The sequence below is a fragment of the Pseudorca crassidens genome, chromosome 19 (assembly GCF_039906515.1).
Source record: "Pseudorca crassidens isolate mPseCra1 chromosome 19, mPseCra1.hap1, whole genome shotgun sequence".
Taxonomy (NCBI): Eukaryota; Metazoa; Chordata; class Mammalia; order Artiodactyla; family Delphinidae; genus Pseudorca; species Pseudorca crassidens.
In genome coordinates, this window is record NC_090314.1 from 55,335,278 (window position 1) to 55,351,118 (window position 15,841).

The 15,841-nt window shown below is 58.2% G+C and overlaps 2 protein-coding genes across 4 annotated transcripts; one reads left to right on the plus strand and one right to left on the minus strand.

The window, feature by feature from the left end:
- Positions 1-62: 62 nt before the first annotated feature.
- TK1 (thymidine kinase 1) lies at positions 63-10,205 on the plus strand. Of its 2 annotated transcripts, XM_067714065.1 has the most exons (7): positions 63-187; positions 275-306; positions 1,331-1,441; positions 3,638-3,731; positions 8,698-8,787; positions 9,090-9,209; positions 9,299-10,205. In XM_067714065.1, exons 1-7 carry the CDS (start codon positions 122-124, stop codon positions 9,497-9,499), a joined length of 714 nt encoding a protein of 237 aa, XP_067570166.1. In that variant the 5' UTR covers positions 63-121; the 3' UTR covers positions 9,500-10,205. The 2 variants fall into 2 exon arrangements, with proteins under 2 accessions (XP_067570166.1, XP_067570167.1); XM_067714066.1 differs by lacking the exon at positions 9,090-9,209.
- A 1,073-nt stretch (positions 10,206-11,278) lies between these two features.
- Positions 11,279-15,198, minus strand: SYNGR2 (synaptogyrin 2). 2 transcript variants are annotated; one of them, XM_067714067.1, is made up of 4 exons: positions 15,040-15,198; positions 12,963-13,200; positions 12,466-12,605; positions 11,279-12,376 (listed from the first exon to the last, which is right to left on the minus strand). In XM_067714067.1, exons 1-4 carry the CDS (start codon positions 15,136-15,138, stop codon positions 12,179-12,181), a joined length of 675 nt encoding a protein of 224 aa, XP_067570168.1. In that variant the 5' UTR covers positions 15,139-15,198; the 3' UTR covers positions 11,279-12,178. The 2 variants fall into 2 exon arrangements, with proteins under 2 accessions (XP_067570168.1, XP_067570169.1); XM_067714068.1 differs by lacking the exon at positions 12,466-12,605.
- Positions 15,199-15,841: the final 643 nt, after the last annotated feature.

A 15,841-nucleotide genomic window follows, 5' to 3' on the forward strand; every position in this document is an offset into this window, starting at 1 on the left:
CGGCGGCGGCGGCGGCGGCGGCGGCGGCGGCGGCGGCGGCGGCGGCGGCGGCGGCGGCGGCGGCGGCGGCGGCGGCGGCGGCGGCGGCGGCCCCTCGATTTGTGATCTCCCTGAAGGCACCATGAGCTGCATCAACCTGCCCACCGTGCTGCCCGGCTCCCCCAGCAAGACCCGGGGGCAGATCCAGGTGCGGGCCGCGGGGCGGGTCGGAGTCGTGATCGAGGCCCGGGTGTCCGTGCGCACCGGGGCCCAGTGACCTCTCCTTCTCTCCTAGGTGATTCTCGGACCCATGTTCTCAGGAAAAAGGTAATGGCCTCGCGGGACGGGGGTAGGCCGGGATCTCTTTCCCTACTTCCCTGCTTCTCCTCCAACTCCCAGGACCCCGTCCTCCTCCCATGACGCCCCACGACCCCGAGCCTGCCGCCCCTCTCAGAGCCCCGCTTCTAGAGCAGCCCCCACCGCCCGACCCCGCGTTCGCGCCCAGGATGCCTCTCCTCCGTGGGATCCTACCGGAGAAGCTCCTCCCCTTCCCGTCCGGGTCGGAACCTCTTCCCCTTGGGGGTCATTCAACCACCGCTCCTTCCGGGAGCTGGTCACAGCTGCTCATCGTTTAGCCCCTCACTAAAGCCCTCTCTGAAGGGTGCATCTACGGTGGCCAGGCTCTGTGCGCCCTGCAGTATCTGTGGCTTCCTTGCAGTGTATGATTGTTTCCTTAGATGGCCCAGGAGCGTAGTTACTCTCCACACTGAAGAGTCAAGCGCTGGTGCCTTTGCTTCCCTGAAGTGATAGAACCAATCCCAGTGAGCCCCCAGTAACTCCCCTGGCCCCCCTTCCTATATGGCGCTGGGGAATCACTCCAGCTCAAATCCCTTGCCCACGATGGTGAGGCTCAGGGTGGGCTCTTGGACTCAGAGACAAAGCGCTTCCCTTGTTGCACCAAAAGGTTCTGTGAAGTTAGTTCAGGCTATGTGAAGAACTGTGGGGTGAGATTACTTTGGAATGGAATCTGAACCCCTCTCCTGTGCATGTGGTCTTTGCTTTGCCCCCAACAAAATCACTCCTCCAGCCCTTCCTCGAATCACCTGAGGGCCCTTCTTTGCCACCCTCCCCATAGAGAATGACTATCAGCCCAGGCATGCTCCTCCCTCCTGGGTCGAGACTGAACTCTCTGTGTGGGCCTTTTCTGTCCTCACCGGTCCACGCCCTGCCCTGCAGCCTTCCCATCCATTGGTGGGGCTCAGGCTGTATACCCCTAGAAGGCGGTAGGGAGCCCGACTTGTGCTGATGGGGTCTTCCTCGCCCACACTTATGCATGGGCCTTACCTTGCAGTACTGAGCTGATGAGACGGGTCCGTCGCTTCCAGATTGCCCAGTACAAGTGCCTGGTGATCAAATATGCCAAGGACACGCGTTACAGCAGCAACTTCTCCACGCATGACCGGTCAGTCCCTGCCCCTTCTGTCCTGTTCCCACACCTTTTGTGAGAAGGCCAGTGACTGTCAGAACTCTTTAGAGAGGATGGTTAATAATGCTGATGCCAGGCAGTGAACCGTTCAAATCTGCAAACTTTCCAGGTTGCTTGGCAAGGTACCCTAGAACTTGGCCTTTCTTGGGGCTCTCGCCCAGTGGTTCCTAGCGGGACGTGATTCTGCCCGCTAGCGTCTATTTGCAATGTCTGGAGACGTTTTTTAGTTTTCACAACAGGAGGAGGTAAGGGCATGATGGCAACTAGTGGGTAAAGGGCAGGGATGCCACTACATCCTACAATGCACAGACAGCCCCATAACAAAGAATGATCCAGCCCCAAATGTCAGTAATGTCTGGCCAAGGTTGAGAAACCCTGCTCTTGACCTATGTGGAGGTTGCAGACTGGTTTTGCTGGCCTGCAGGCTGAATTTTATTTAAGTTTTTAGTTGGCTTGTCCTTGCTGACTCCCTGTCTCGTGGCCTTTGTGCATCCCCCTTTTATGTTTATCTGCCTGTGTCCTGTGGACATTTCAGCCTGCAGCCTGAGGTTGGGAGGTTAAATTTAATACCACTCCTGCCGTTCCGTACAGCATTTAGGGCCTGATGGTTTGGAGGCTGAGACACTTTTCTCGTCTTCCAGATTCATCCACCTGAGCCCCCAGCATCAAGGCTGTGCTGTGTGTGGCTTCAGGGTGGGAGTGCAGGGGGCTCTGGGCAGGTGGGTGAGGCGGAGAGGGCCCAGGACTTGGAGTTAAGTTAAACGTTGAGTGACGTTTCCTGGACATGTTGCCTGATGCAGGTCATTTACGTCTCCACGTTTGCTTTCTCATCCCTAAAACATAGGTGTCCGCTGCTCAGGACGCGAGAAGTGTCAGGGGAGGACAGTGAAAGCAGTGGAGAAGATTAGAAGTGCAGCTTCTGGGTCTGTCAGATGGGGGTGGAATCCAGGCTCTGCCCCAGTGTCACAAATCCTCTCTAATCTGGGCTGTAGAGGCCCAGACGAGCTGCAGCAGAGGCCTAGCGCTTGGCAGGGGTGACGGTGCTCCAGAGACGCTGCTCTTGCTGAAGCTGGAACCGGCTTGCGTTGCCTGCAGGATCAAAGCAAGATCATCACTAAGTAGTTGTAAAGTTTTACATAAATATATAGCTGCAAAACTGCAGAGCCGTCAGGAAACTCCTAGCTCCTTGGAAGGGTAGTTCAGAGGAGCAGGCAAAAATGGAAACAGAAGAAAATAACATTGCAGAAAAACAGAAACTAGAAGACAAAGAACAGCATTCCTCTTCCAAAAGGCCTGGCTGTGGGGCAGGGTGGGGTCCACCACGTCATTTAATGCACTGGAACACTCCCACACATGGCCTTTCACTTTCAGACTCTGCTGGGTAGGAACCTCCCCTCAGGACACACGAGGCAGCGGTATGAATGCGGATCTGAATCCTGACTCTGCCCGTTAATAGCTCTATGATCTCGGAGAAATCCTTTAATCAACCAGACGAGTCAAACGGAGGGAATCCTAGGTCACTGCACTGCTGGTTGGTGTTCCTGGCTTATCTCTGCTGGTGCACGCGGCGCCTAGTCTTAGATTCTGGCGCTAATGGTCTGCCCGGGGCCATGGTAGGATTTTCATGGGCCCCTTCCTCTATAAAGAAAAAAATAAAAGTATATAATTTATGACTGCATTGATATAAAGACAAAGATAATCCAGACTGAGTTACATTTATTCTGATTTTTAGAAGAAATTAAAATGTTTCATTCGTCCCCAAAGCATCATGGGCCCCAGGCACTGTACCTGATGAAGTAACCCTGTCTGCACCCCACCCCACCACACACACACACACACACACACACACACACACACACACACACACACACAGCAGAGAAGAGCGAAGAGCTTTGCATCTGGGTTGAGCTTTACATTGGGCATTGCTAATTTCCAGTCCAAAGCGTGAAGTGAAACAGCTCTTGTTGAATAACTGGTTTTCCAAACAAAGGCCTTTACTCTTCTCCCCAGATGCCTTCCCACAGGTGCTAATTTCTCAAAGCTCTGGGCAGACATCTCAGCCTGCTCTGCAGGTAGGGGTTGCTCATGAGACCATTTCCCTGGCCCCTCATTCTGGTTCCTGGTCTCCTCTGGCTCCCTTCTCTTGCTCACACTCTGGCTTTCTGTCCCCAGGAACACCATGGAGGCCCTGCCAGCCTGCGTGCTCCGGGATGTGGCCCAGGAGGCCCTGGGCGTGGCTGTTATAGGCATCGACGAAGGGCAGTTTGTAAGTTGACTTGTCCTGATAGCACTCTTCCTGTGAACTCAACTGTCCCCCTTTTTCCTCTGCTAATTTGGAGGTTATTGGTTCAATTTCTGATATTTTTATAAGGTAAACATTGTTAACTTGCTTTAACTAGTGTCTGAATACCCTTTGAATTCCCTTTACCGCTTTCTGTGTTACTGTTATATAGAATTTATTTACCTTAAAAAAAAAAAAAATTTACAGGACTTCCCTGGTAGCACAGTGGTTAAGAATCCTCCTGCCAATTCAGGGGGCACGGGTTCAAGCCCTGGTCCAGGAAGATCCCACATGCCATGGAGCAACTAAGCCCACGAGCCACAACTACTGAAGCCCGTGCGCCTAGAGCCCGTGCTCCGCAACAAGAGAAGCCACCACAATGAGAAGCCCATGCACCGCAATGAAGAGTAGCCCCTGCTCGCCGCAACTAGAGAAAGCCCGCGCGCAGCAACGAAGACCCAACGCAGCCAAACATAAATAAATAAATAAATAAATTTTTTTTTAAAAAAGAAGCAACATTGAGCTAAACAGAACCAAACCCTCCCTATACACCAGTGTTGAGAAATCAAATTTTTTGTTTACTGTAAAAATAATTTTTTAATATATATAGTTTATTTATTTACTTATTTATGTTTGGCTGCATTGGGTCTTCGTTGCTGCGTGCGGGCTTTCTCTAGTTGCGGCGAGCAGGGGCTACTCTTCGTTGCGGTGCGTGGGCTTCTCATTGTGGTGGCTTCTCTTGTTGTGGAGCACGGGCTCTAGGCGCACGGGCTTCAGTAGTTGTGGCTCGTGGGCTCAGTAGCTGTGGCTCGCGGGCTCTAGAGCGCAGGCTCAGTAGTTGTGGCACACGGGCTTTGTGGAATCTTCCCGGACCAGGGCTCGAACCCGTGTCCCCTGCACTGGCAGGTGGATTCTTAATCACTGCACCACCAGGGAAGTCCGCTTCTTTTTTTTGATTTATTTTTTGGCGGTGTTAGGTCTTCGTTGTTGCGCGGGCTTTCTCTGGTTGCGGAGAGCAGGGGCTACCCTTCATAGCGGTGGCTTCTCTTGTTGTGGCTCAGGGGCTCTAGAGCACAGGCTCAGTAGTTGTGGAGCACGGGCTTAGCTGCTCTGCAGCATGAGGGATCTTCCCGGACCAGGGATCGGACCCGTGTCCCCTGCATTGGCAGGCGGATTCTTAACCACTGCGCCACCAGGGAAGTCCCTGCCCCACAGTTCTGTTCCCTGTTTCTATGGCTACTTCCTCCCTGGCCAGCAAGTCAAACTCGAGTTCCCATAACTAGTGTTTATTAAACCTACTGCAGAAACATCACCAATCTTCTGTTCTGCCCTCACCCCTGTGGGTCTTGCTCTGCAAGAAGTTCTGGGGCCCAGAGGTGGCTGCCTCAGTTGCCTCTCAACATGGGACCTGACAAAAGGACTGCCTCTCCCTCCCTTCATCCTTCCCTTGGAGAGTGGTACATCTGAAGACCCCACGCTATAAGCTGAGGGTGCAGTGGTAGGTGGGCAGCTGGATCCTGGGCATGCCAGCCGCACAGTGTCACTCCAAGTGTTGGTCTTACCTCTGTTTCTTTTTAATTTTTTTTTTTGTCTGTGCTGGGTCTTAGTTGCAGCACACGGGGTCTTCGTTGCAGCGTGCGGGATCTTTAGTTGCAGCATGTGGGATCCAGTTCCCTGACCAGGGATTGAACCCGGGCCCTCAGCAGTGAGAGCGCGGAGACCACTGGGACCACCAGGGAATTCCCTAGGAGGGGTCTGGTTTTGTCTTGACCATCACAGTCACAGAATGGCCTTGCCGGAAGTTCGTATTTATAGATCGGGCTCATATCACGTGTTGTGACCATTTTTTCCTCATCAGCAAATACCTATCCTTATGAACATCCCATGTCTTCCACGAGCTGGCCCCTTGGGTGTGGCACTTACAGGCTGTGACGGACGTGTGTGCGGACATCCTGGCTATCGTCCGGTGTATTGGGGTTTATCTACTAAGTAGAATCACTGGTCAAGGGACCGATCTCATTCATTCAGTAAGTGTTTTCTGAGCTTGTGCTGTGTGGCAGCGATGTTCTAGGTGTTGGGGATACAGCCAGGGTCTCACCCTTGCACTTACATTCTAGTTGGGGGAGAGAAATATGTAAAAGGTGGTGGCAACCGGGGGAGAAAGGCACTGGGAGGGGGTAGAGCTAAGGTGGGGATGATGCTTTATGAGGACGGTCAGAAAGGGGCCAAAAGGAAAGTGGGGTGAAGGTTCCCAGTCAGGAGTGTGCTTTTGGGCATGTCTCAGGAGCAGCCAGGAGGCCAGGGGCTTTGGCCAGGTCAGCGGGAAAGACTTTGGCGGTAACCCTGGGAGAGCCTGGAAGCCGCCCAGGGCGTCTCCTCTGCTGGAGGAGCATGGACAGCGTGGGGGGTGGGGGGAGAGGCATCTGGGTGTTTGCGGAAATCCCCGGCCGTGGAGGGCAGGGTGTTGGCGGCTGCATACACACATCCTGTTCCAACTGCCCTTCTCTTTTGTTGCTCGGGTGGCTGACATCATTTTCCCTGTGTTTCTACTTTTGTAAATTGCCTCCTTCTCTTGGTTGATCTTTCCTCTACAGGACATGATGTAATCGGTGCCAGTTTGTCACATGCTGTAAATATTTCTTCCCTGTTTATTTGCCTCTGGATTTGGTCTGTGCATCTCATTTAGTCTCTACCATTCATGGTGGAACGGTTGAATGTTTCAGTGTCACGTCCTTCGTTCCTGTCCTCTGTGGCCTTTGCGCCTTCAACACCAGCCTGGCTGCCGGGAAGCCGGGCCTCCACCGGGGCAGGGCTGGGGTGCTTCCCTCGTGCATCATGAGGGCGCCACCTCTCGGCAAGATAAGGACGAGGGTGAAACTACTTCTTGGCTTCCTGATCTCCCCTTTCGGTCCTCTCCCCTCATCAAACCTTGTTCAGGAAGTGGCTCACGGCAGGTCAGCCCAGGTGCTGGATCTGCAGGTGAACCAAGTGGGTAGACTTGTCACCATCAAGAAACCCCCCGTTACTTTTCTACCTGGATCCCGTGTGGCAATCATTTTTGTCTACCAAGAAAACCCTACGTTTACTAGGTCCTCTGAAGTTCCGCTTTGAATGTAACCTGTATTAGAGTCTATGGCTGCTGTGACACGTACCACAGACTGGGCGGTTTAAACCACAGACATTTACTTCCCACAGCTCTGGAGGCTGGGAGCCCAAGGCCAAGGTGTGGGCAGGGTGGGTTCCCCCTGAGGCCGTGAGGGAGAATCTGTTCCAGTCCTGTCCCCTTGGCGTGCAGGTGGCCATCTGCTCCCTGTGTCTGTCCCTCTCTGTGTCCAAGTTTCCCCTTTTTACAAGGACACCAGTCATACTGGAGTGTGACCCTACTGACCTACTTCATGACTGGGTACCTCTGCAAAGATCCTCTCTCCAAATAAGGTTCTGAGGTATTGGGGGTGAGGGTTTCTACGTATGGATTTGGGGGGTGGGAAGGGACACAATTCAACCCATAACATAACCTAAAAAATTTAATGGCAATAAGAACAAACGTCAGTAATGTGGTTGGTTACCAGTGGGCATTCTGGGATGTTGCAGACAGCTCTGACCTTACCTTTGATCATTCAGGAACCCCAGCTGGAGGCCCAGGGTTCAGTGTTTGGGTGGGGGCGGGGTGGCATGTGAACAGGGGACAAAGTTTAAGTGGAAGAATTGAAGTCTCTGATGGTGGGCATCGCTGCAGCGGGCAAGGTGGAGGACCCTGAGAGGTCCCCAAACCCTGGTGTGGAAGGACCCACATCTGATGAGGCCTTGACAGGGAGAGTGAGACGCAGGGGGTGCTCATCCCAGGGCAGTTTTGCCCCCAGCCCCTACCCGGGGGATATCTGGCAATGTCTAGGAACCATTTTGTTTGTGACAATGGGGGTAGGGTGGAGGGCACTGGCTGACAGCTCCTTGCAGGCTGGGGGCTGCATTTCTGTGACCTGTGATGAGTCCTTTAGAGAAGAAGAGGGGCCTCACCTGGAGCCAGGCTGGAGCCTCTGGGTGGGAGGTGCTGTTTCCGTAGCTCAGGCTTGGCAGCCCTGCAGAGGCCGTCAGATCTGGCTTCGGTGAACCCCGCTGGAACTGACCCAGGTTCTCCAACCCCTCTCCTGGACCTCGTCTTGCTGAGCCCTCAGGTCTTGGTAATTTTGCACCCACATGAACGGCTTGGAGAGAGACCCTTTGCCCAAACACAAGAACTCCCCACTGCACCCAACCCAAAGACCAATCTAGACAGATGATTGACCAGTGAAAGTTCACCAGAGAATTTAAGTAGCAGCCTTGCCCTGGGCCACTTGAAATTTGATTTCCCAAGTAAGTGACCTTTCTGCAGGCCCTGTATTTAGAAGGGTGTGCCGTGCCATCCTGCTCTAAGTGGCCAGTGGAACCCTCACCCCTTCTCAAGGCGTCACACGGGCACATTATGTTTTTAAAGAAAAGCAAGCACACAGAGCCTGCCTCTCGGCCATATAGCATATGTCATAAATTATTCGAGGCTCCTGAATCCCTAAACACCACCAAGGGCCTTCCTTGCCTTTTCTTGGGCTCAGAAACGTGAAGTCATTGCCAAGGTCACAGCTAATGGGTCCAACCAAGACCACGGTTCAAGCCCAAGGCAGCCTCTGGCCTGGGCTTTTGACCACTGCGGTAGCAGACTGCCTCTCCTGGTGACTGTTCCGGGTGCTTGGCCTGGAGTGGGGCCCGGGTCTGCCATGGAAAGCTGGCAGGATGGTGGAGCGACTGGGGCTGCTGCAGATGTGCAGGCAGCGTGCCGGGTGTGGGGGGCTGGGGCCACCCTATTCTCGCGCTCCACGCCGATCCAGGTGGCCAGAGCTGTTGGGTCCAGCCACGTGTTCGTGGCTCCTGGAAGCTGCTGCCCAGGGCGGAAGCTCACTCCTCCTCTCACCCTTTCCAGTTCCCCGACATCGTGGAGTTCAGCGAGACCATGGCCAATGCCGGGAAGACCGTCATTGTGGCTGCACTGGATGGGACCTTCCAGAGGAAGGTAAGGCGTCTGGTCCAGGTCTCGGGATGGGACCCAGGAGGGAGGAAGGGGCCGGGGCTGTGCACAGATGGACAGCTCACCGCGCCCTGGATGACCAGACTGCCAGAGCCCAGGCGCTCAGGCGAGCCAGACCCAGCTCCCTGGTTTGCCCCAGACTAGGCCGCCTGCTGCAGGGGCTGGTGCTCTGCGGGAAAGCAAGGTCAGGGCCTAGTTTCCTGGCTTCAGGGCTGTGCATCGGAGGGTTTCAAGGAAAAGCCCACCCGGTGAGGTAAGTGCACACCAGTCTTTCCATGGGAATACAGGCTTTCGGGACCATCCTGAACCTGGTGCCCCTGGCCGAGAGTGTGGTGAAGCTGACGGCGGTGTGCATGGAGTGCTTCCGAGAGGCCGCCTACACCAAGAGGCTGGGCGTGGAGAAAGAGGTGGCGCCTCCTGCCTTCTCCAAGGGGTGGAGGGGCGGGGGTGGTGCTGTGTCCCCGCTCAGTCCTGGCGCTTCCTGTCCCATGGCCAGGTCGAGGTGATAGGAGGAGCAGACAAGTACCACTCCGTGTGCCGCCTCTGCTACTTCAAGAAGGCCTCGGGTCAGCCTGTCGGGCTGGACAGCAAAGAGAATAAAGAGAACTGCCCAGTGCTGGGAAAGCCCGGGGAGGCCATGGGAGCCAGGAAGCTATTCGCTCCTCATCAGATCCTGCAGTGCAGCCCGGCCAACTGAGGCACAGGCCCCACACCCAGGACAGGCGCTGACCGGCCACCCGCTCCCGTGCCTGCTGCTGCCCCCTGGCGGACGCCTGCCCCCTGCGTGCTGCCCGGCCTTCTCGGAGGAGGAAGCGGGGGTGGGGGGGTGAAGTTTCACCAGCGCCCCTTCCCCGGCCAAGGGCCACGGGCCGGTGGTCTGCACATCACACTTCCCTCCTTGCCTGCCCACCAGCTCCCCTCAGTTCCCTTCCCAGACTACTCACAATCCACCCCAGGCGGGCGCGGGGCCACTGCTGACGTGAGTCCCTCCCTCTCCAAGCGGTGAGGCCGGAGGCGCGAGCTCCTGTGGCATCAGCGCTCCTGGCTTCTTCCCCTTTTGTGGCTTTTGCTGTTGAGTTTCTGTTCTCACTGGGAAGTCGGAGCACCAGCACCTCTGGCTCAGCACCGAGCCTCCTCTAGTGCAAAGACTTTAGTCCTCCTGCCTGGGATGGGCTCCTGGCCCTTCTGAGGATGGCTGGACTTGTTCTCTCTTACTTCCCTTTGGGCCAAAAGCCCTTCCTGCTCTGGCGATCATTTTCTCCAGAATTACAGCTTCTTCCATGTGGGTGACACCCTGCTGGGGCTCAGATCCCAGGGGCTTGTCTTTTACAGCAGGGGCTGTGATTTTTCTGTTGTAGTGTGTGATATTAATAACTAATATTAAAATTTACTGGTTGATGAAAGCGTATTTCTCTTTAACTGTCTGGGATTCCCCAGGTCTCACTGGAGACAGCTGTGACCTGATTTAGGTGTGGGGATTTCTTTTCAAATCATTTTCTAGTACTACTGATCTCTTAGCCACAATGCTTTTTAACTGAGAAATGATCGTGAAGTGTGTCCTGAGAGGAATGTCTGCCTGCTCTTCTGTCGGGGCAGGTTTCAGGTCAAGATGGGTGGATGAAGGAGCCTGAGGCCCAGGTTGGAAAGATGAAGCTTTGGTCTGTGCTGCCAGATGGGGCTGTGAGGTCAGGTTTTGTTTGTGAAACAGACACTTGACAGTTCAGGAGCCAAGAAGACCAGCTCTGCTGTGCCTCAGAAAATACGCTGTGGGCAGCTTACACGGAGGCAAGAGTGCGCCAGGTCAGGTGTGGGTGGGGTGAGCCTGGGCTGTAGGTGTGCCCCATGCACATGGGGGTCCGGGTTCCCCACCCTCGCCCCAGCTTCTCCCTCCCCTTTGCTCGCGGTTGGTCCCAGGTTACAAAGGTGCAGTACAGTGATGAGAACGTAATTCCCAAACCCTATTAGTTTTTACTCAGGATTTTGAAACTGTTGGGGCCCACTTTTGACAGCTCCCTGTCTGGGCTCAAAAGGGGAAGCCCCGAGTTGCCCTGGGGGCCCTGGCCTCCTGCCTGAGCCGGGCTTGTTCCCTGGGGCGGGCTGGGCAGTCAGGCCGGCCCCCTGTGTGTCCGGAACAGGCTGCAGAGGTGCTGAGCCCTGTCTACGGGAAGCAGAAGGCCCCTGCCCCTCCAGGGGCACACCAGGACCCTGGCAGAGCGGCCCAGAAAAGCCATGTTGTTTACAGGCTGAGCACAGTTACTATTTTAGGATGCTGATGGGAGGGCAGCGTGAGCAATGAGACCCTGGGTCGGTGGGGGGGTGGGGGTGGCGGGGAGCTGCTAGGCACGCTGGAGGGCCAGACTGCCACAACTCTGTTCAAAATACAGGTTCCATAAGACCTCGGCCAGAGGGTGTACCTCAGGGTGGAATTTCTCTTTCTCCTACCCCTAGACAGAGGCCCCACCCATGACAATGGAGATTATGAATGAGAAAAACATTTATTCCATCTCCAAAGTTAGTCAACAGAATCCAAGGGCGCTGTGCATCTCCCCCGAGGCTCTGCAACACATTCAGAGCAGCCTGGGGGCTGTGGGTGTGCTCCACGCCTCCCAACTAACGGTGCGGGGGTATTTACATAAAGCTGGGTGCTGTCGTCAGGCAAAGCCCCTTCCTGCGGCCAAGGGGTGGGAGCAGAGACAGTGCTGCCCGCCCGAGCCCGCTGGTGGGGGGCGGCACCAGCCCTGCGCCTAGGCTGTCAGGAAGGTGACCCAGAGGCACTGGCACAGAGCCCAGATCCAAGCGAGCAGACACTTCAGCAGTGAGCACGGGCTGCCGCTCGCAGAGCAGGCAGGGGGCAGGGGGCAGGGGGCTGGGGGCAGAACGAACCTGAGTGAGGAGGAAAGGAGCCCCAGCCCAGTGCCAGCAGCAGAGCAGGGGGAAGGCCCCACAGCCTCATCTTTGGCAGAGACCCCCAGATGGCGGTGGCCACCGAGGCCTGCACGTGGCCCGGCTCCTTCAGGCTGGGGAGAAGCTAAGGCACTTGTCAAACCAGCACATCGGGCCCTTGGAGCTACTTCAGGTGGGGCTGGGGATCATTAAAAGCAATGACAAAACCCATCCAACCAAAAACCCTTCCCTAAAAAATGCCCTCGAGGAGTGGTAGGTGAAGCCCCCTGGGGCACAGGCCGAGGCTCTGAGGCCAGCAGCCAGGACGAGGAGGCAGGGGCTCTCTCTCCAGGCCGTGCGTCAGCTCCGACAGGCGCCAGGTGGATCGAGCGGGGCCGGCAGCTCTGGGAGACCAGCCTCCGGGGAGGAGTCCGGGAAGAGGGGAGGCCCCACAAGCGCCCTCCCTCCTCCCCTTACCATCCCCGGCCGCAGCTCAGTACACGGGGGGCGGCTGGTAGCCCTCTGTGGTCTCGGCGTTCTGGGTGAAGGGCGGCTGTTGGTAGCTGTCCACAGGCGCGCCTGGGTAGGAGGCGTAGGCCGTGCTGGGGTCCAGAGTGGGGTCCACATAGTTCTGGATGAAGTCGTCCACTCCGGCCTTGTAGCGCTGGTAGGCCAAGGAGGCCAGCACGCCCTGCAGAGAGCCCCGAGGTTTGGGTTCCTCAGCCCTCCACCACCCTTCACCAAAGACACCAGGGCCCTGGCCCGTCCTGGTCCACTTACCCAGGAGAAGACAGAAAAGAAGCTGAAGGCGATGGCCGCCCGGGCCGAGTCGGCTCCCACCAGCACGTATTCCGGCTTGGTGGCTGCCCACTGATTGGCAAGGAAGCAGAAGCTGACGAACCACATGAAGGTCCAGAGAGCTGGGGAGAAGGCCAGGAGGGCAGGGTCAGCTCCACGGAGCCGGCAGGAGGGCAGGGTCAGCTCCACGGAGCAGGCAGGAGGGAGAAGCCTCCGGGGGTGCAAAGGGCACTGATGCAGAAGCCAGGGTGGGGACAAGATGCTATCCTGGGAGTCCTTGCTCCAAGTCCCACTCAGCTGCGGAGGGTTTCAGCAGATGGTGAGAAATCCTTCCGTGCCAGCCTGTCTGCTGGGAGGTCTGGGAACCTGGGGCTACTCCCACCCCTCCCAAGCCCTGCGGTCACAGCACCCTAGAGCTCTTGGGACCACTGCCGCTCCTGTTCACCCCAAGATCAAATGGAGGTGCAGCCGGCAGATACCTGAGAAGAGCAGGTCGCTGATGACCAGGTACTTGCGGTCAGTGGCGTTGCTGATCTGGGGGAAATAGACGTCGATCACGAAGAAGAAGGCCGAGGCCAGGAAGGCCAGCACCCCGATGGCGCTGCCGAAGCGGCACGCGTCCTCGTTGCGGTTGAACACGCAGTACTGCTGTCTGGACTCGTGGGTGTTGCTGTAGCCCTCACCGAAGATGCATGAGAACACGATCAAGGCGAAGACCTGAGGGGGAGGCAGGGGAAGGGCTGAGTGACTGCTACCCTGTGACAAACCCCCCAGGTGGCACACAGAGTGGGGCCTCCTCTGCTCCTGCTGTCCCCCGTGCTCCAGGTTGGTGTCCCAGCCCCTCCTGAACTTGGGGAGCGAGCCCCTCCCTCTCCCTTCTCCTGGGCTACCTCCAGACACCAGTCACAAGTCACGAGGGGCATGGCCGGGGATTCCTGGACTGGGGATGGTGGGGAGTGAAGGGGATCTCCTGGGAGGGGACTGCCTGCCCAGCTGTCTGCCTGGAGGATGGGTACTGGTGGTTAGGTACTTGAAGATTAAGGGCAATCGCCCAAACTAAAGCACTCCCACTTTCAGTGAGTTTTAAACAGGATGGGTCACAAAGTCATAAAAACCCAAGCTTGGAGTCTCACCCCCATCACCTGTCTGAGTCACCTCTACAGCACCCAGCCTCTGCCTAAACACCCAGTGATGGAGGGCTCCTCCCACCTCAGGAAAGCCATGCCTCTGAGCCGAAATAGCGTCCCCAGACCCCCACCTCCTGGAGCCCCCTCCACCTCTTCCCTGCTGGGCTCCTCAGTTTGGCCAGCTTCTTTCCTACAAGGAATTCTGGGCTCTTTGGCATCCTGGCCCCTGCCCTCCCAGGGAACCCCAGCTGGCCTCCCGCTCACAGTGGGTCCCACCCACACAGAGCACCTCACGCTGGTCTGCCCAGCAGGCCTGTGGACACAGCTCTGCACGCAGACCCCTGGATGTACTGGGGTGGGGGTCGAGGGGGTGTACCAGCCAGAACGCTGGGAGGGGCTCCAGGCCCTTGCGAAAAGCCTCACGTCACCCGTCTCCGCCCCAAACTGAAAGGCCACCGCTCACCCCTGCCTTATGTCAGCAGACCCGGGACAGTCTGGAGGCCTGGCTCCCTCTGGGACCGGCCCAGGCCTCTCCCCAGCCTGCCCTGCCTGCCTGCACAAGGCCCTCTCAATAGGCTCTGGAGCTGGCAGTCACAGGCCCCACCCCCAGCTGGAGATGAAGCCGGAACTCTGGATGCTGGGAGCAGTGTGCCAGCCTGACTCCTGGCACTGCCATCCCGAAACGTGGGCATCTGCTCCTGGAGTCAGACCCCACAGTCAGGCAGAGCGGGGGGTGAGAGTGTCACCAGGGCAACGCGTAGGGCTCCAGTCCCAGGCAGGGGCAGGTGTGGTGTGGGCGCCGCATGCCCAGCCCTCTGCCTGCGGGCTGGCTAACAGCTTGTTCAGCTTTGGGCTCCGGTTGTCCGGTTGTCCGAGAGCATGGGACCTCCCACCAACGCCCCACCCCGGTAACCTGGTACTGGAGCGCTCAGCCAGCTCACATGGAGGGGAACATCCTGGGGTCACCTGATCTTGGATGGGGAAGCAGACCCATGGGCTGCTCTTGAGAGACTCTATATCAGGGCGCCAGGCTGCCCCCCAACCCCACGCACCCCACGTGGCTTCGGAAAGCCCCTTCCTGATGAATTCCCCCAGGGTGGGAGTCGCGGCGTGCCGGCCACCTGTCCTAGAGCCGCCTCAAACTCCTCCCACTGCCAGCAGGGCGACGGGCCTGCTCCCCGCGGTGCCGCCCGGCCATTCCGCGCCCGGGCTGGGAGGTGGGGGGTGGCGGGACCCGGGTTCGGGGGGCGGCGGGGCCCGGGGGGTGAGGGGCTGGAGGGTCCCGGGCCCCGCTCGCCCGCCCCACGCGCGCCGCTCCCACCCCCGGGCCTCGGCCGCCACCACCTGTCGCGCTCTCAGGCTCCCAGCGGCCCCACTCCCCCGGCCTGGCGACGAAGTCGGTTCCCCGAGGCCCCGCACCCCGGCTCACCAAGCACACGGCGCGCACCACCACCTGCGGCTGCGTCAGGAAGCGCCTCAGGTCGAAGGAGCCGCCCGCCTTGGCCGCGCCGTAGGCCCCGCTCTCCATTTCGCCGTCGCAGCCGCCGCCGACGCCGCCGCCGCCGCCGCCGCCGCCGCCGCCGCAGCCGCGGACTGTTGAGGAGCCAGCTCGCCGCCCCGCCCCCGGCCCGGCTCCTCCCCAGGGGCGTGGCCGGCACCGCCCCAGGGACCGAGGGCAAAGTCCGCCCAAGACGAGCGGCGGTGCAGGAGCGGCAGGGTTACCCCGACATCCCGGCCTGCGCTTCCAGCGGCCGACATCCGTCCAGCGGCAGCGGACTCGTTGTCCAGCCCACCTCTCGGCCGGAGTCTCGTCCCTCTGCTCTACTGGTCCGCAGGGCGACTGGAAAGGGCCAGAGAGTCCCCAGGAAGAGAGGGTCGCAAGGAGGGCCCGCCCCCCTGCTCCATCCACTCTTTGCCCCTGCACTCCCGCCTCCGCCTCCAGGAAGCCCCGCCAGACGCCGTCTGGGCCCCATCTGCCCAAGACCCAGGCTCCTACGCACCTCCTCTCTTCTCCCCCATTCTACTTAAACCCCAGGCCACAGCCTGGACCCCTCCCTGCATGGCCTGTCACTCTTTTCTCCTCTCTGGAGCTAAGCCTGGGATGTGGTCGAGACCACCGCCCCTTCCAGTTTTTCCCGAGCCGGGCCCGGCCCCAGGGCCATGTAGGGCCGTGCGTAGGGCCGACTTCCAGGCTCCAAGATGGTGTGCAGACAGAAACGAAGTTCCCAGGG